The following is a 17,979-nucleotide window of genomic DNA, read 5'->3' as shown; positions in this document are numbered from 1 at the left end:
CTGCTTTGTACCTGGGCTCAGCTCTGCCCCTCTTCTTCAAAGGAACCTTGTCCTTCTACCCCAAGGCTCCCCAAACAAAATCTAAGGGTGTGGTCCCTGCCTAGCTTCTGGATTGAGTACTTAGCTACCAGGTTCCTCCTGCCCTTTCTCCTCTGTCCTCTCTGTTTACTCCGACCAATGTTCATATTAATGTTCATTGAAAATTCCTGTCTACAAACATCTGGGTAGAAGGGTCTATCAAATTAGAAAACAAACAACCCAAAGCTCTGTGTTCCCAGGCTCAAGACCCCATCTCATCCTAACCACTATGTTCAGTCCAAAGCCTTCCATAAGAGTTCTAGCCTGAATTTCCCGCGGAGACCCTAACTCTTCTGTCTTCGATCTACTGCCCCACAAAGAGACAGAGGTGCAGAGAAAACTATCAGAAAGAGAAGGCAGCTGAAAGCTTCCTGTAGCCTGGGCTGAATGCATCCAGCTCACTGGTCTGAGCACATCACCAGCTGGGAGACCTAGGGGCGAAGCGAGGCTGGTGCTCGTCCGCCCTCTTGTGGAAGGATGCAGACATTGCCGAGCTTTGCCTACTTGCCGCGCTGGACCCCGGCGTCCCGCCAGACTCTAAGCACAGCCGACGGGCGGGTGCTCGAAGCCCTAGTAAGCTAGGATTGATGGAGAGCGTCAGGGCTTTAGGCGGGAGTCTGTCTCTCTGGATCCCTATAAGGGTTGAGAAGAGAGTCGAGAGTAGGAGGCCGGACGCCTAGGTCTCCCGAGCGTCTCTCGGTCCCCACCCGGGGTTTTCCCCACCTCCTCGAGGGGAAGCAGCTGCAGGAGCCGTCCGGCCTCGGGACAATGGAAGGAAACGAACTAGAAATTATATCCGCCTTCTCCTTACCCCGCCTGGTCAGAGCTCCACCTCCCCCTTTTCTGGACCTTGCCTGTCAATCACTCCTTCTCCCACTATCTGAGACCCACGGGAGTCCACTAATGCCTCCCCAAACCCGATACCACTTGAACTATTTTCTTCCTGAATCCAATACATTAGAAAGAGGAGTTTTAGGATATTTCCTTTCTCCCTCAACTGGCTGTTGGCACAAGCCTCCAAAACCCAACACTTCAATACTCGCTGTCCCAGCTCCTTCGACGACACAAGCCTCCCATATTATCACCTTCCGCACCACTAACCTCCCCAATTCTAATATCCTCATCCTCGGGTGCTTATTTAATGAACCAAAGCCATCCACGATACGACCAGCCCGAGATTCTGAGATACAGTTTGAGACGGAGACCCCGCCCCGGGCTCACCATCTGGAGAGCCACAGAGGAAGGAAGGATACGGACTCACGGGTTCACCCCACCTCCACCCCCGCCCCCGCCATCCCGGTTGAATAAAGGAGCAGAGACCGAAAGAAGAGAGAGACCCCGCCCCCCCTCGAGAAGAGAAGCCGCAGCCCCTGCAGGACAGGGGTAAGAACCAAACACTGAGGGTATCAGGTTTCTGAGTCTCCAAAGAGGGCTTGGGGTTAGTTGATAGTAATAAGACCTGAACCCCAGGAACTGTGCTAAGAAGAGATGGAAAGTATTGGGTCTAGCGATAGGAGTCGCGTAGATGGGCGTGGGCTGCAGATCATATTTGGTCCCCCAGGTAAGGTCTGGTACCTGTAACCCAGGCGCCCGGGGAGCAGAGGAAGGAAGGTAGTGGATGAGGTAACTAGAGTCGAACCAACGCACGGCGCGCGGGAGTGCGGGATTCCTCACGCTCGCCCTCCAAGCGGAGGTACGAGAATTTCTAACTTGCTCCAAGATCTCCGCGATCCAGCAAAGGGAAAGAAGCAACCGTTTAGGGCAGAATGAACGAGAGGGATTAAGTGGTGGTGCTGAGTCCGCTATCTGATGGCGTTGGTTGGCTCTAGGGGTATCCCAGGTAGAAATCATCAGAGAAGAAAGGAATCTGTTTTAGTAATGCCTAGATCCTCTAACTTTTTCGGTGGCTGTCGCAGGCTTAGGTCGCTATGGGTTCCACAGCGGCCCCGGAGGGAGCTCTGGGCTACGTCCGAGAGTTCACCCGCCACTCCTCCGACGTGCTTAGCAATCTGAATGAGCTGCGCCTGCGCGGGATCCTCACTGACGTCACGCTGCTGGTTGGCGGGCAACCCCTAAGAGCGCACAAGGCAGTTCTTATCGCTTGCAGGTTCGAGGGGGTAGGGCACCTGGGGACTAACTGGGGGAAAAACAGAGTAACATGGCTGTTGAGAGGTAATCCAAAGCATGAGGGAAACTGGGACTAATGGTCCATACCGGCAATCCCAGAACTGGAGAATAAGAAGGGGGGAGGAAGGAAGAAGGGAGGGGGAAGCTTGGGAGAGCATCCAAAAATTGAGGCAGCAGTGCTAGTAGGGAGGCAAGACTTTCCTTTGGTCTCCCGGCTCCTAACATAAGCAATCCATCTGCCCTCTCTCCAGTGGCTTCTTCTATTCAATTTTCCGGGGCCGAGCGGGACTCGGGGTGGATGTACTCTCTCTGCCTGGGGGGCCAGAAGCCAGAGGCTTTGCTCCTCTTCTGGACTTCATGTATACTTCAAGGCTTCGCCTCTCTCCAGCCACTGCCCCAGCTGTCCTCGCAGCTGCTACCTATTTGCAGATGGAACACGTAGTCCAGGCGTGTCACCGTTTCATCCAAGCCAGGTAAAGGGACCATGGATTTGTATTCTCCCTAGCAGAACTAGTGCCGGGAATAAGGGCAAAGGCAACGACTAGGAGACGATGTTAATGATCATCTTACTTTTTCTAGCTATGAACCTCTAGGCATCTCCTTGCGACCTGTGGAGGCAGAACCCCCAAGACCCCCAACAGTCGCTCCACCAGGCAGTCCCAGGCGCTCAGAAGGACACCCAGACCCACCTACTGAGTCTCGAAGCTGCAGTCAAGGTTCCCTGAGTCCAGCCAGCCCAGACCCCAAGGCCTGCAACTGGAAAAAATACAAATTTATTGTGCTAAATTCTCAGACCTCACAAGCAGGAAGCCTGGTTGGGGAGAGTTCAGGTCAACCTTGCCCCCAGGCCAGGCTCCCTAGTGGAGATGAAGCCTGTAGCAGCAGCAGCAGCAGTGAAGAAGGAACCACGCCGGGTCTCCAAAGCAGGTATAAAATCTATAACTCCCAAGAGTTTTAGAGTCTGGTCCACTCTAGGAGGCAGAGCCATTGAGTAGGCCATTGTGGCACCCTCTGAACCAGGTTTCAGAGATACTAACCCAGCTTAGGGAGTTGGCCAAAGGCCAAAGGTGGGGACTTAATGATCAATATTGGCTCACTTCCAGAAGACAGGCCTTGAAGTCTGTATATTCCAGAAAGGGGGCAGGGCGGGGGGAGCCAGTGCCCCACCCCCAATCCCTAACCTTTTCTATGGCTCTTAACATCTGCCTAGACTATCTCTAGCTACTACCACTGCACGATTCAAGTGTGGAGCTCTAGCAAATAACTCCTACCTCTTCACACCCCGGGCTCAAGAGACTTCCCTGCCGGCTTCTAAGCAGGCTAATCCACCGCCAGGTAAGAGGCTCTCTCTTCTGGCTTCTCTCCCGTAGCTGATCCAGGTCGATCTGGACCAAAAAGACCTCAGAATAGACCTATTTAATAGTCCCAAACTTGACTGCATTGGACCCCGTCTGGGTAACGTTTACCTCAGCAGTCAGAATGTCCGAGGGTGAGGATCAATCATAAATATTTTTAAGCTCCCTATGTACTTCCAAAAAGCAGCACAGTTTGGGGATTTCTGGCCCGCCCCAATCCAGGACTGAACAATCTGCCCAGAGTTTGGCAGGGCCTCTCTGGCAAGCTGTCACCCAGAAGGAGGCAAGAAAGGAGAGAAACAGAAACCTCCACCCACTTGTAAGAACCTCCACACACTGTCAGCACCGTTGAAATTAGCAGCATGCTACTAAGTCAGTCGTACTGATTTATCTTACTGACTGTATGGCCATGAACAAGCCAAGTGACCGCCAGTAGCCTCCACAATAATTTAGGGGTTAAAAAGGCCAACAGACCCTACCAGTGTACTGTTGTAGATTTATGGGTACCTGGGGGGAGTCCTCAGTAAATAACTAAGATTGTCATTGTTCCCTACCCTTAGGAAGTGAGTTTTTCAGCTGCCAGAACTGTGAGGCTGTGGCTGGGTGCTCATCGGGGCTGGAGCTCTTAGCTCCGGGAGACGAGGACAAGCCCTATAAATGCCAGCTGTGCCGATCTGCCTTCCGTTATAAGGGCAACTTGGCTAGTCACCGCACGGTGCACACAGGTAGGAGGGGGTCTTGGTCTTTGTGCCCACCGCTCCCGTAGGGCGATCTGACTGTCTTCCAACTTGCAGGGGAAAAGCCCTACCGCTGCTCCATCTGCGGAGCACGTTTTAACCGACCTGCTAACCTAAAAACACACAGCCGCATCCATTCCGGAGAGAAACCATACAAGTGTGAGACCTGCGGCTCGCGTTTTGTTCAGGTAAGGAGAGGGCTGGAAGGCAAATGGGAGGAGCGAAGAGGGTTCCGCCCCTCCCTGAGGTGATCTCAAGGCTCTGCCCTTCAGGTGGCACACCTACGCGCACACGTGCTCATCCACACCGGAGAGAAGCCCTATCCGTGTCCCACCTGCGGAACCCGCTTCCGCCATCTACAGACCCTCAAAAGCCACGTTCGCATCCACACCGGGGAGAAGCCATACCACGTGGGTACCCTACACAGCCTAATAATGGAATTATCCCTCGTATACGCAGGGACGAGTCTTGCCAGAAGTGCTAGGAATAAGCGACAGCCTAAAGAGTCCTAGTGAATCAGAGGCTTGCACCCGGGAGAAGGGGTGGAGGTAATTATGTGCCTGGACTAGGTGCTGTTGTCCCAAGGACCTAACAGTTGTTGATGCTTTTGTTAAGAAAGGCAAGGCCCAGCTCCTGGGCGCCCCCAGAGGACATAGAAAGGCCTGAATGCCAAAATTGTCAGCGGAGAGCTAGACAGTTCCCGGAGTCCTTACTGAAAGGTGGTTATGGAAAGGTTGGGACCTGACAGACCTGTCCTCCCACAGTGTGACCCCTGCGGCCTGCATTTTCGGCACAAGAGTCAACTGCGGCTGCATCTGCGTCAGAAACACGGGGCAGCTACCAACACTAAAGTGCGCTACCACATCCTCGGGGGACCATAGCTGAGTCCCCCCCAGCCAAACTTCGCTCCCTAGGGGCTGTGAAAGCTGTAGGCTCAGGCTTGATTTCCCTGATGGTCCTGATATGGGGGTGTGCTGGGCTACCCTGGTATTAGAAACTGCTGACACCTTAATTTCGTACTGGGGAAGAGCGGGGGTGGCGGATCCTGGCTAGATCTGCCTCTGTTTTGCTGGTCAAAACCTCTTCCTCACAATCCAGATTGGGTAGCTAGGGGGGAGACACAGGGGACTTGCTCTCTTTAAGGGAACTTCCCCCTCCATTTCAAATGGTTTATCTGTAAATATAATTTATTGAGGCCTGTAGTTGGTACCAGGGCCTTTATTCTGTTTGCATTTCCAACTTTCTTCTTCCACAAGTGTGATCAAAAAAGACTGGAAACACAGAAGGGGAGAGCACCACTCTGCTGGCAGAGATACCTAGTGCTTGGCTCTCACCTTTGGCTTGAGTGTCTTACATTGCCCCCCCCCCCTTTTCCTTTCTAACTTTTCTTTCTGGAATTGTCCTTTCTTTTCCTCTCTTTGCTTGTTGGTTTCTCTTCAGTTCTAGAACTGGATCCTTTAGTTTTCCTGGGCTTAGCCCTGAGAATATCGAAGGTTGGGTAAGGAATCCTCTGGTATTTTGGATGATGAACGCCCTGTAGCTGGCCAGACATGGAAAGAAACCTTTCAGCTTTTTGAGGGTGATGGGAACCTTTTGTGATGAACCCAAAATGTAGATAGTAAGTTCCTCCTGAAGGCTGGAAAGGTGGGAGCCAGAGCCCACATCTTCCTAAAAGGAGGTGAGTTGTCTCCACCAAGGAGGCCCAGCATCAACGGTTTGCCTGGGTTCGAATGCACTAAGTTCATCTATCAGACCAAGCCTGCCTAAGGGTTTGCACTGAACGCATAATCCTCTCACGGGTCTGACTTAGTATCTCCATAGGGAGAGACCTGAAGATCCTTACTAGAGACTACAGGACCCTTTATGTCTGGGTTCTGAGAATGCTATGACCTAGAGAGAATTAATGACATTCCTTGACTCGGAGTCTGAGTCCTTTACTGCCTGAACAGCTGGGTTTGAATGTCCCTTGGCCATCCTTCTTTGAATGTGTTTTGTTTGTTTGTTTTGTGTTTGGACAGCTTCTGGCAAGTGTCCAGATTCCAAAACGTTCATCTTTCATGGGTGCTTGGTAGCTTTCTTACCTTAGACAATCTGGGTCTGAGACTCAAACTACCCATCATTCCATTCCTGTCTGGGACCAGTGAATGTACTAGGACTTTACAATGGAAGAAAAGAGGGCTGCCTTCAATGCTGCATTTGTTGTCATTGGGGATTGTTGCTGGGATTATATACTTAAAAGCCTTTGATGGATTGGCCAAAGGCCCCTTCCACTTGAACAAGTTACCAGAGAATGTTACAAGGTTGGTGAGGGCTGCATTTTCTGGTGTGGAACATGGTAGATAAAGATGTTAGGGATGGAGTTTCATGGTTAGACGGAGTGTCTGGGATGTTAGTATTTGGGAGCCTCGATGTACAGTCCTGCTCCTGCTGCCCTGGGACCTATTTGATTATAGTACTTGGGTAAACGGTAAAACGACTTAAATTTGTAGAACAGAGAAGTTCTGAATGAAGGTGGTTCCTGTGGCCAGCAGCTGGGGACAGGTGAGAGAGCCATTCATTCTTCCTGTTCCCATCTAACTCCCCATCACCTGAATGCAGACTTGACCTGTGTGTGGGCTGGGGGCGCCGACAGAGGAGAGATTGAGAAGGTGACTTGATTTCTGTTTAGCAGACTGGCTGGGCGGGCACATGGGAGGTGCCAGGGTGAGATGTTAGATGCTGCAAGATCAGATCCTTGGAATAAAGAAGCCCTTCTTTGTGCCATCTGTCGTGTCCTAGGTTTGTGTTTGCGTGTGTGTTGGGGGCAGGGGACCCGGGGACCTGGAAAGAGGTTCTGGGAACTAATAACTTGGATTCTGTGTTCATCACGTTGTTCCATCCCACTGGTCTTCTGTGGTCCTCGCTCTCCTCCCCTGCCCCAGCCTTCCGGTTCATTGTGTAGGAACCAGTGACTTCATGAAGTTTATCCGGAACCACCTGCATCCTGCCGGTCTGAAGTCACTTCCTGACTGAGGTGGGGAGGCTTCCAGGAGAAAGTAGGGAAAAACCTGGAAAGTGCATCTATGCTAGCTCAGGTTCTTAATGCTTGTGAGCAACCCAACCCTACCTCCTCACACACAACCATCACCGAAGAGGATGGCTAGGACTCGGGTCCCATAAGAACACCAGAGGCTGGCTAGAGCAGCCACAAGGGGAAGGCTGAGTCTTATTGCCTATGTGCCTGCTCCACCTCCCCTTGGTAGCATCTTGGCGTCTATCTAACGTCCAGTACATGTGTCTTTTCCCATGACTTGTGTGGCCAGGGCACACAAGGTGTGTTCCAGCCCAAGGCCCAAAGTCACCAAGTCTAGTGTCTCCCTCCCTATGGACTTTCCTCAGATGTCATAATGACAAAGTTGATCTCTGAAGTACCCTCACCAGCGATAGGACATGGTCTAATGCTCTTATTTTACATTTCTTCATTTTATACAAGTCCATAACCTAGGTTATTTAAAAAAAAAAAAAAAGCAAAATACAGAAACTAAGGAGTTTCTGTCACCTTCCAATATAGTTTAACCCCTATCAGAAATAAGACCAGCTACACTTACGTATCCTATGTTAAGTGCACAGATTTACTAATTTAATCCCTGGCAGCTCTAAAAAGTAGGGAGTGTTCTCTTCAGTTCACAGATGACACCAATTGAGAAGTTAAGGATCTTGACCATGTAAAAAGTAGTAAAATAAATATTGGGACTGTGATCTGATTTTAAATATCTAAAGACTGGGCTCTGTTGAGATTCAACTATTTTCTATACCACTGCCATATCCCTATTATGAGTCTGCTTATAACAAAACTGTAGACCCAAAGAATTTCGGCATTTTATTTTCCATATATGCAACTGAGAAATGTACCATGGTTTGGTTTGGTTCTGCTTGGTGCAAGGGATTGAACTCAGGGACTTCCAGGAGAGCCCAAACCCCCCTGGGTTTAGGAGGGGAGCTTTTCTTTTCTTTTTTTCTTTTTTTTTTTTTTTTTTTTTTTTTTTTTTGAGACAGGGTTTTTCTATGTAGCCCTGGCTGTCCTGGAACTCACTTTGTAGACCAGGCTGGCCTCGAACTCAGAAATCNGCCTGCCTCTGCCTCCCGAGTGCTGGGATTAAAGGCATGTGCCACCATGACCGGCAGGAGCTTTTCATTTTATATATCTAATTACCTAATTTATTACTGTGCATGCATGTGTGGTGTTTTCGTGTACACACACCATGGCGTGTGTACGTGTGGAGGTGAGAGGACAACTCTATGAAGTCAGCTCTGTCCTTCCACTCTCCAGTGAGTTTCAGGGATTGAACTTGAGGCATCAGCCTCTCAAAGCAAGTGCTTCGCCTGCTCTGCCATAGCTCTAGCCCCTCTTTGGGCTTTTAAGGCAGTCTTGTATGTAGCTCAGGCTGGTTTCAAACTTGACTCTGCCTCCTAAGCACCAGAGTAACAGGAACATGCCAACAAAGCCAAGTTCCTTAAGATCGGATCTCACTAAATTGCCCAGATTAGCCTTTACCTCAGTCTGAAGTCCCGGAATGCCTTAAGCTTGCTACCCTCTTAGCCGGGACTCAATAGCTGGGGTTGCAGACAGGCCTTATGTGTAGTGTTTTGCCTACATGTATTTAAGTGACCCAGATGGGTACATGCCTGTGGAGGCCAGAAGAGGGTGTCAGATCCCCTGGAACTGTGGAAGCTGACAAGACCTGAACCTTGTTCCTCTGAAAGAACAGCAAGTGCTCTTAACTGCTGAGCCATCCCTCCAGCCCCTACAGTATGATTTCTTAAATGCATAGCTTCCTATACCATCCCCCTCTCGTTTGCCTCTTTCCCCATTGGTCTGCATATGAATTCTGAGCCCAAGGTTCAAAGGTCAGAGTCCTGGGGAGCCTGAGGTATAATAAAAGAAAAGCCCAACTCTTTGCTCTCTGGAGGTGAGGGGGCAGTGCCTCTAGAGCTCTGGTTAGATAAGAGGCTGACAGCTCCAGTGACCAGGGTCATAGCTTGCCTCTCTCAAGATGTTCAGCATAAGATAAAAAACAAAACAACTGGTTAGGAAGTGGCCAGCCAGTACTAGAAGGCTAAGAGAAAGCTTCCAGCACCGCTGAGGAAAAAGTAGGTGGTAATGGGGGACTCTGGTGGTGTGACAGCCGCCCTTCCTCTTCTCAGTTATTTTTGGTCTCAGTGACCTGCTAGTTTCCTGCTAGTGGGGTCAGAAACGGCAGGAAAATAATTCTCATTACAGAAACGAATGCCAGGACTCCGGGACGTCACCGGTCCTCGTTCCCCGCCTCCCCGCTTTATAACAGCAATACTGGGAATTGAACCAGGACGAGTTCAATAGGTCCTGTAAGCCCCCTTTTAATTATTTAAAAAACAAAAACACAAACAAAATCAAAATTGAGACGGAGTCTAGCTAAATTGCCCACGTTGACCATGAGCTTGCCTCTGCCTCCGGGGCAGCTCGGATCACAGTCTGCGCGTTCCTGTCTTCCCTTCTTCCTCCGACGCCCTCGGCTCAGCCGTCTAGAATTTTCAGGGCTTTTCTAGTCGCCCCAGGTGCTCTGTCAGTTTAACTCTTACCTCATAACCTATCCCTTCATACCCACGCTGCATGGCAATTCTTGGATCCCTCACTAAGCAAGTGAGTTTCTGCCTGGCCAGGACCAGCCCTTTGATGCAAGTCTGGAAATGAGATTGCTCCAGCACTCCGCAGAACCCTCGCGGTTAGGTCCCTTGTCACGTGGGACCTATCTTCCTCATGCCCCTCCCTACGCATGCGCCCCTCTCTCACTGCAGGTCCTGAACAATGCTGTAAACCCCGCCCAGCCCCTCCGGATCCACCCCCTGCTCTGGAGACCTGCATCCTAATTGGCGAACCAAGTGTTAGATGTTGGCCCATTTAGGCAGGTGTTGAATCCTCAAAGATAACATAATCCACAACCAGACTACCTCTCGTTAGGGTTGTGGCCCGAACCTGGTTTTGTTTTCTGGCCTCTAAAGAAATCATCTGGCTGGAGTCTGGATCTCAGCTGCGGTCTAACCCGGCCCTGTGTCGGTGGCAGGTCCCGGTTTATAGGGCCTCCTTCCTCTTGGAGAAAGGCGCAGGCGCCACATGCTTTATCAGTAACTTCCTAGCTACCAGCCCCAGCTTAGCGCTGAGCGTCCTGCAGGGTAGGTGGGAGGGCCAAAGTGAGCGGTTTAAAGCCCAGATCAGGAAGGGGCTCTTAGGAGTTGCCCCTTTGTTCCTTTCGGAATGGTGCGCAGGGCTGAGCCCCCCGACGGGGGCTGGGGATGGATGGTGGTGCTCTCAGCGTTCTTCCAGTCGGCGCTCGTGTTTGGGGTGCTCCGTTCCTTCGGTGTCTTCTTCGTGGAATTTGTGGCGGCGTTTGAGGAGCAGGCAGCCAGAGTCTCCTGGATCGCTTCCATAGGGATCGCGGTGCAGCAGTTTGGGAGTGAGTGCGGCGTCCGGGTGCGGTGGCCTGCCACCCTTGGAGAAAAGAGGGAATTTGGGGACCAGAAAGGGGAAAGGGTCGGGAGGATGCTGAGGGAGGGTGGCGGAGACCACCTCGCAGAACCCATTCCAATTCCCTAGGCCCAATAGGCAGTGCCCTGAGCACGAAGCTGGGGCCCAGGCCTGTGGTGATGACTGGGGGCATCTTGGCTGCGCTGGGGATGCTGCTTGCTTCATTTGCTACCTCCTTGACCCACCTATACCTGAGTATTGGGCTGCTGTCAGGTGAGACCCTGGGCAAGGGCAAAAGTCTAAGGCCTGAATCTCAAGCCTCTGGGTTTTCACCTTCTTCCACCTCTTTCCAAAAAAGGCTTAGGGAGAACCTATGCCCTGAAGGGAATTCTTAAATTGAATGACTAAGTCAGAGATAATCCAGAAAACACAAGCCCAAACCCATCGGACTGGAGGGTAGAAGGGAGGTTGTTATTAAGATTGTGCTATAGGTAGAGACTGAAATAGATATCATTGCTTACTTAAAAAATTAATAATGACGCTTTCGATGCTTACACACCCGGGCAACGGAAGATTAATGTAGCCAAAAACAGTAGAGATGGCGCTCTTATTCCAAAGTTCTGTGTTAGGTACTTTAGGAACACTATCTTTTGTCTTCCCAGATCCCATAGAGCAGCGGTTCTCAACCTGTAGGTAGCGATCCAGTTGGGAGAGTCGCACGATTCTTTCATCGGGGGGGTAGGGGGGGGGCGGGGGGGCGGGGGGAACGGTGCATAGCAGATGCTCTGACTTCAGATATTTACATTACGATTCGTAACAGTAGCAAAAATACAGTTAGGAAGTAGTAATGAAAATAATCTTCTGATGGGGGGGGTCACCACAACATGTATTTAAGAGTCAAAACCTTAGGAAGGTCAGGACCCACTGTCATAAAGTGTGTTAACCCCATTTTGCAGATGAGGTGGTTGAGCCTGGGAGAGTAAGCAGAACACACAAAGTCACACAGCTAGAAAGTGTTAAAACCCAGCACTGTGAACACCCAGGTCTGTGGTCGCGCAAAGCAGGGGCTAGTCTGCTCCGAGGTTGTGTTGGGATTACTGGGTGTTCTGAGCACCTCCAAAGCCCACAGCCCAAAGCCTTGTTCTCCTTTTGACAGGCTCCGGCTGGGCCCTGACCTTCACTCCGACCCTGGCCTGCCTTTCCCGTTACTTCTCTCAGCGTCGATCTCTGGCCATGGGGCTGGCCCTGACTGGAGTGGGCATCTCCTCTTTTGCATTTGCCCCCCTCTTCCAGTGGCTGATCAACAACTATGCCTGGAGAGGGGCCCTCTTGCTAGTGTCTGCCCTCTCACTACACCTGATGGCCTGTGGTGCTCTCCTCCGCCCACTCTCCCTGACTGAAGATGCTGCTGTGGGTGGCCCTGGGGCCCAGATCACCTCCCTCCTCCGCCATGGTCCCTTCCTCCGATACACTGCTGCCCTCACCCTGATCAACACTGGCTTCTTCATTCCCTACGTCCACCTGGTGGCCCATCTGCAGGACCTGGGCTGGGACCCACTGCCTGCCGCCTTCCTACTTTCAGTGGCTGCTGTTTCTGACCTCGTGGGGCGTGTGGCATCTGGTTGGCTGGGAGATGCAGTCCCAGGGCCTGTGGCCAGGCTTCTGATGCTCTGGACCACCCTGACTGGGGTGTCACTAGCCCTGTTTCCTGTTGCTCAGGCTTCCTCAACCCTCGTAGTCCTGGCTGTGGCCTATGGCTTCACATCAGGAGCCCTGACCCCAGTGGCCTTCTCCGTGCTTCCTGAACTGGTGGGGACTGGAAGGATTTACTGTGGTATGGGACTGGTGCAGATGATCGAGAGTATCGGGGGGCTGCTGGGGGCTCCTCTATCAGGTAAGAGAAATGGGGTTGCCAACTGGGCCGGGGATGTCATGTTGTCTAGTTGGGGGAAGGAACTAGTTCTACAATGGTATGTGTTAATAGTGCCCTCTAGTATGTAAACAGTGTACCGCCTGCATAGCCAATCATAACAGTCCTAAAGTGAGTTCACAGGAGAACAGAACTTGGGTCTAAGAAGGTCTGAGTGGGAAGACACCAGTGAAACTTCAGGCTTGGTTTTCAGAAGACCTGGCTTGGCCTAACTTTTCAGTGTCTTATCTTTTCCTTTGGCCCAGTGGGCCCCTACCCATATGTCTGAAACATCTGGTTAAAGTTCGCTGTGCTCAAGATGCCAGAACCTTCTGACCTTTAACATCTTCCCCTTAACTATTAACTGAAGGCTTAAAAAGGTCACTGTTGCCAGAACAAACACACAGATATGCTTGACTTCCTATGGCTCACCAACACTTACAGACTGCTTTGGGAGTCCTTTCTTCAGGGAGGGCGGCAGCCGAAATGACCTTTGGAGGCTGTTTAAGAAACCCTAGTCTCGTATTCATCCAGTCTCACCTTAGGAGTTCCATCTCTTGCAGGACAGTGGGTTTTCCTTTGTCCACAGATGGGTCTAGGCCATCAGCCCCAGTGTGCAGATCACCCATGTATGTCTCTCTTTCTCTTGGACCCAGGCTATCTCCGGGATGTGACAGGCAACTACACGGCTTCTTTTGTGGTGGCCGGGGCCTTCCTACTCGCAGGAAGTGGAGTTCTTATCACCCTGCCCCATTTCTTCTCCTGCATCTCAGTTTCTACCTCCAGACCCCAGGACCTTGTGATAGAGGCACCAGATACCAAAATTCCCCTGCCCAAGGAGGAGGGGCTGGGAGAGGACTAAACTCCACGGAGAGCAGTGGCCATAGAAACAGAGCTTGGCGGTGCCTCACCACGGCATCCACAGAAGTACAGTGCCTTAGGATTCTTGCTCCATCTCCTCCAGAGCAGGCCCAGGGTTCCTGCAGTTTAATGTGCCAACCCTTCACGTTCTGTTGAGGATCCACCTATCGCCTTTGCTCTCCCGAGCTTCTCCAAAGGCTCCAGGAGATCCCACTCCACTGAGTTCTGAATCAAATCTGAAAGTCAAAGGGCAAGAGTCTTCTCATGGTTTTATATGTGATAGCTGGTGTCCCTTGTATATCAAACAAGTAAGAGAACTGGACAATAATTGTAACCTCAAAAAAAAGAGCTGGGACCAGGTGCTTGGGGCAGCTAATAGGGCCATGGCTGAGCCAAGGAGTGGAGATGTCCATGAACTCTGGTGACCCAGAGTTCCTCCCTCCTGTCCACTCATCCCCCTCTTCTCCATTATTCCTGTGACACAGGGAAATATTTCAGAGAAAGGCCTATGTATGGAAGAAGGTGGCTTGAGAGCAGAGACTGGAACTGATAAAGCTAATGTGTGACCTAAGAGACTGAGCCTCGCCGTGTAGCCCAGGCTACTCTTGAACTTGAGAACTGGCCTCCTCCCAAGCACTAGGATCACAGGTGCACACAGCCTTACCCAGATGGATCTTTGTTCCTCCTAGGCTAACAAAGGCAGATCAAAAAAGGCAAGAAAAAAAAGTAAGGGTTGGGAGCTAGAAAGAAAAGCTCAGCTGTTAAGAGCACTTCCTGCTCTTCCAGTATGCCAGAGCATCAGACTAAGTGGTTCACAACCACCTAGAATCCAGAGGATCCAATATCCTCTTCTGGTATCCGTGGGCACCCCCCTCCACCTCCCCCACCTCCCACGTAACAAATAAAAATCGGTTTAAAGGTAGATCTGATGGTCAAGCTCAGCATCTGCAAACACTTGCTGCTCTTCCAGCTGACCTGCTTACTCCTGGTACCTACACCCAGCAGTTCACAGCTGCTTGTAAGTCCCGCTCCGAGAGAGTTGTCCTCCACAAACACACATGAGTTAAAGTAATTTTTAGAGGTTAAGAAAGTATGAGGTTGCCGGGCGTGGTGGCGCGCGCCTTTAATCCCAGCACTTGGGAGGCAGAGGCAGGCGGATTTCTGAGTTCGAGGCCAGCCTGGTCTACAAAGTGAGTTCCAGGACAGCCAGGGCTACACAGAGAAACCCTGTCTCGAAAAACCAAAAAATAAAAAATAAATAAATAAATAAAAATAAAAAAAAAAAGAAAGTATGAGGTTTAGGTATGCCCCTAACAAACTGGAACTGACTAGCTGACAATTTCTCCAAGATCCTCTTAAAGGTAAGGATTTGGGCAAATAAAAACTAGGCAGACATCATTCCTCACCGCCCCAAGGCTGCTGGGACCCTGTTGCTTTCAACTAGTTTTATTGAGATAAGTAGAGATGCTTTGGGGTCCTGGTTTGGCTAATGAAACTCTCAAGAGGGTAAGATAAAAATTCTTTATTAGGGAAGGAGGTCAACCAAGAAAATGATCAACAAGTGGTATCCCGGATGGAGCCAGCGCCCCCCGCGGAAAGCAGGGAGACTTGTGGAACTGGGAGCAGCTCCCCTCTCTCAGGTGGAGGGGTTGCTGGAGGTGAGGCTGGACGGCAGGAGGGGAGGGCTCTGGGCAGCCCCATGTAGATGAAACTGCCAGAGAGGATGAAAGAGCTGCACACCAGGAAAGAGGCACTGAAGTCTCCTGTCTTATCCCTTAGGAAGCCTGAGAAGAGGGTAAAGGAATTTAGAAGCCTGGCATCTCAGGGGCAGAAGAGAGTCGTGAGCGAATCCGAGAGCTCAGCCCTTACCTGACAGAGGAGGGCCCAGGAGTCCCCCGAGGCTCATCAGCATCATCACCAGCCCTGTGGCCTGCACCACACCTCCAATGCCCACCAGCCCCGGGAGCACACCGAAAACCAGTGGGGCATAACTCCCAGCGCTCAGCCCATAGGCCCCAGCAGCGGCCAGCAGAGGGGCCCCCCAACCCTCCTCTGTCCCCACGGTGGGCACTAATCCCATTGCTAGTACCCCTAACCCAGTCAGAGACCCAAACACCACCAGAAGCCTCGGAAGGGGCACCCAGCCCTGGTCTGCCAGCCATCCGCTGACCAATCGGGCACAGGCATCTCCCACTGCAGCGACAGCCACCACCAACGCTGCCCCATAACCACCCATGCCCTGATCTAAAGCATGCGGACCCAAATGAACGTAGGGGACGAAGTATCCGCCCCCGATCAAGGCGGTGCCCAAAGCAAAGACTGAAAAGGCCCGGCGCTTGAACAGACCTAGGCCAAGGGCAGCTAGGGGGGTACGAGGTGGGGACAGCGGGTCACCAGAGAGAGCTAAAGGTCGTAGCAAGGCGCCACAGGGTGTGAGGTGAAGGGTGACAGCGCCAAGGAGGAGCAAGGCACCCCGCCAGCCGAAAGTATCAAGGAGGAACTGCAAGGCAGGTGCCAGGAGCAGCGAGGATGCCCCATTACCGGTGAGCGCCAACCCTACCGCCAAGACCCGACGGCGGGAGAAGTACCGAGAGAGGGTACCCAGGGCTGGTGCAAACACCAGGGCCCAGCCAGAGCCTGCAAATGGATAGGACAGGATGAGGGTACAGGCATGGCTTTGCAAACATTCTTTAGCCCTGCTTCTCCCCTGCACGCGCACGAGGACACACACACACACACACCGCCTTGTACAGTCCCCTATCCTATAAGAAGTTCCTGTCCCCATTATCACCCCTTAAGCATACAGCCACCCCACTCTTCTTACCAGCGAGGAGGCCCAGGCCGAGGTAGAGGTGCAGGAGGCTTCGGGCGAAAGCCGAGAAGACCAAGCCAAGCGAGGTTAGGACTCCCCCAACCATCACCACGGGGCGTGCCCCCCAGCGAGTGCTCAGGGCGCTGCCCACTGGGCCTAGAAGGGGGCGGAGTCAACGAAGACATGCCCCGGGACCCCCAAACTATCCGAAACATTTCTCATTGGCTGTTTTGCCTGGCCTGGTAACTCCTCCCATTGACCTCAAGACCCACTCTTCTAGAATTTGGTTCCACCAGTAACTCTCAGGTTGTCTGGTAATCAAGTCTGCTGTCTCCCATTACTACATCCACGGCCTCTCCACCCGGTGCCCGCCTCCCACCTCGGGGGGCCCCCCTCACTGGCTGCCTGCTGCACGGCCAAGGCCAGGGCGCTGACCCACGCAGTGTCCTGGGCGCTTCGTTCAAAGTGCTCCGCGAGGTCGGGGAGGGCAAGGCCCAGGGAGCGTAAGAGCCCGTAGGAGAGCCCGTTCACGGCGAATGCTGCGGCCGCCACCACCCAGCCCCAGCCCCCGTCCGGGGGTCCGGCCGGCTTGGGGGTCATCGCCGTCTGCTGGGGTGGGGAAACACCTGTGAATGAAGTCTCCACGCCTGGGCCTCCGCTAGGGAGCTGACGTCCCTGAGATCCAGCCTCGGGCTGCTCGCCCAGGGAGGGCACGTCGCCCGGAGCATGGGCGCGGGAACCAGGCCTAGGGATAGAAGTCCTGGGTGCGCGTGAGGTCCCCCAGGCCAGGGGCTCATCCTTCCCAAACCCTCTTTCTCTTACCCGACCTCTCCCGGCGTTGGGGGTAGGGAAAGGGCGAAGGTGGGTTCAGCCGGATTTTCTCCGCGCTTTCCGGCAGGCAGGGTTCTGCGGAGCAGCTAGCCAGCAGAGATGGAGCCCAACTTGGACCGCTCTCTCCGGTAAACAGAGATCACCACAGGGGCCCGAGCCACCTGGGACACGGGGTGGGGGTGGGGGTGAGTACCGAGGGCGGGGGAAGGAGAGACAGCCAATCCACCCAGGCCTGGCTAAGGCCTGACGCCGAGTCCCACGAGGATTGAATTATCCACACACGAGCCCCAGCCCTGGTTGGGGAACCGCGAGGAGTGAGTGTACCTGGTGGCCGCGCCCCGCCTCTCCCCGCGCCTCTCACGCTGCGGGGCTCACACCCACGCACCTGCCGTCGGCTGTGCACGCAAGAAGAGCCGGGTTGCAATCTTTGCCCGGCCGGCTACCCACGCATGAAAATAGCAGTGGTCTCCAAAACCTAAATGAGTTCTTGGATTCTCGGATTTGTTGTTGAGGATCCTGTAAAGCTCCAACATCAAATCACTGGCCTCCAATGGACAATGCCAGCATGCCCTCACTAGAAAGGAGGGCGACTTCTCGGTACCAAGACCTGTGATGTTCCAGGCAGTCTTTACATACTTTGTCATTTCATCTTTACAATATCCCTATGAAGATGGCACTATCTCCATTTTACAAATGTAATAGCTGACCCTTAAAAAGGTTAGGTAACCCACCCTAAAGCGTTCGGCTAAAAAAAAAAAAAAAATGAACTTAGGTTTATACTATCGTGG

The 17,979-nt window shown here is 52.4% G+C and overlaps 3 protein-coding genes across 6 annotated transcripts; 2 read left to right on the top strand and 1 right to left on the bottom strand.

Annotated features, from left to right (window-relative positions):
• Nucleotides 1-1,371: 1,371 nt before the first annotated feature.
• Bcl6b (BCL6B transcription repressor) lies at nucleotides 1,372-6,410 on the top strand. Of its 2 annotated transcripts, none has more exons than XM_021177999.2 (9): nucleotides 1,372-1,461; nucleotides 1,995-2,185; nucleotides 2,457-2,678; nucleotides 2,785-3,132; nucleotides 3,416-3,540; nucleotides 4,121-4,285; nucleotides 4,355-4,485; nucleotides 4,570-4,707; nucleotides 5,062-6,410. In XM_021177999.2, the coding sequence occupies exons 2-9, from the start codon at nucleotides 2,007-2,009 to the stop codon at nucleotides 5,176-5,178; spliced, it is 1,425 nt and encodes a 474-aa protein (XP_021033658.1). In that variant the 5' UTR covers nucleotides 1,372-1,461; nucleotides 1,995-2,006; the 3' UTR covers nucleotides 5,179-6,410. The 2 variants fall into 2 exon arrangements, with proteins under 2 accessions (XP_021033658.1, XP_029338937.1); XM_029483077.1 differs by lacking the exon at nucleotides 1,372-1,461 and adding an exon at nucleotides 1,576-1,771.
• A 3,820-nt stretch (nucleotides 6,411-10,230) lies between these two features.
• On the top strand, nucleotides 10,231-15,151 carry Slc16a13 (solute carrier family 16 member 13). Of its 3 annotated transcripts, XR_003838157.1 has the most exons (7): nucleotides 10,231-10,486; nucleotides 10,580-10,767; nucleotides 10,908-11,051; nucleotides 11,735-11,821; nucleotides 11,935-12,672; nucleotides 13,344-14,196; nucleotides 15,078-15,151. XR_003838157.1 is itself a non-coding variant. In XM_021177777.2 (4 exons), exons 1-4 carry the CDS (start codon nucleotides 10,569-10,571, stop codon nucleotides 13,547-13,549), a joined length of 1,287 nt encoding a protein of 428 aa, XP_021033436.1. In that variant the 5' UTR covers nucleotides 10,231-10,568; the 3' UTR covers nucleotides 13,550-14,470. The 3 variants fall into 3 exon arrangements, 1 of the variants encoding a protein (XP_021033436.1); XR_003838156.1 differs by having other exon boundaries at nucleotides 10,231-10,767; XM_021177777.2 differs by lacking the exons at nucleotides 11,735-11,821; nucleotides 15,078-15,151 and having other exon boundaries at nucleotides 10,231-10,767; nucleotides 13,344-14,470.
• Nucleotides 15,056-17,642, bottom strand: Slc16a11 (solute carrier family 16 member 11). The gene is given in 8 exon segments (XM_021176860.2): nucleotides 15,056-15,332; nucleotides 15,418-16,185; nucleotides 16,373-16,516; nucleotides 16,759-17,105; nucleotides 17,183-17,252; nucleotides 17,255-17,286; nucleotides 17,288-17,352; nucleotides 17,577-17,642. Coding segments are annotated over 8 exon segments (1,722 nt in total). The 3' UTR covers nucleotides 15,056-15,102.
• Between the last annotated feature and the right edge of the window lie 337 nt (nucleotides 17,643-17,979).

Source organism: Mus caroli, chromosome 11, assembly GCF_900094665.2.
Source record: "Mus caroli chromosome 11, CAROLI_EIJ_v1.1, whole genome shotgun sequence".
In the NCBI taxonomy this organism is placed as follows: Eukaryota; Metazoa; Chordata; class Mammalia; order Rodentia; family Muridae; genus Mus; species Mus caroli.
This window is presented reverse-complemented; position numbering and strand designations above follow the sequence as displayed.

Bases quoted from the DNA above. Each gene is read 5' to 3' on its own strand.
- Bcl6b (XM_021177999.2), top strand. From the start codon at position 2,007: ATGGGTTCCACAGCGGCCCCGGAGGGAGCTCTGGGCTACGTCCGAGAG. The intron at 2,186-2,456 runs GTTCGAGGGGGT...CCCTCTCTCCAG, and splicing joins GCAGTTCTTATCGCTTGCAG to TGGCTTCTTCTATTCAATTT. The intron at 4,286-4,354 runs GTAGGAGGGGGT...TCCAACTTGCAG, and splicing joins TCACCGCACGGTGCACACAG to GGGAAAAGCCCTACCGCTGC.
- Slc16a13 (XM_021177777.2), top strand. From the start codon at position 10,569: ATGGTGCGCAGGGCTGAGCCCCCCGACGGGGGCTGGGGATGGATGGTG. The intron at 10,768-10,907 runs GTGAGTGCGGCG...CCAATTCCCTAG, and splicing joins CGCGGTGCAGCAGTTTGGGA to GCCCAATAGGCAGTGCCCTG. The intron at 11,052-11,934 runs GTGAGACCCTGG...TCCTTTTGACAG, and splicing joins GAGTATTGGGCTGCTGTCAG to GCTCCGGCTGGGCCCTGACC.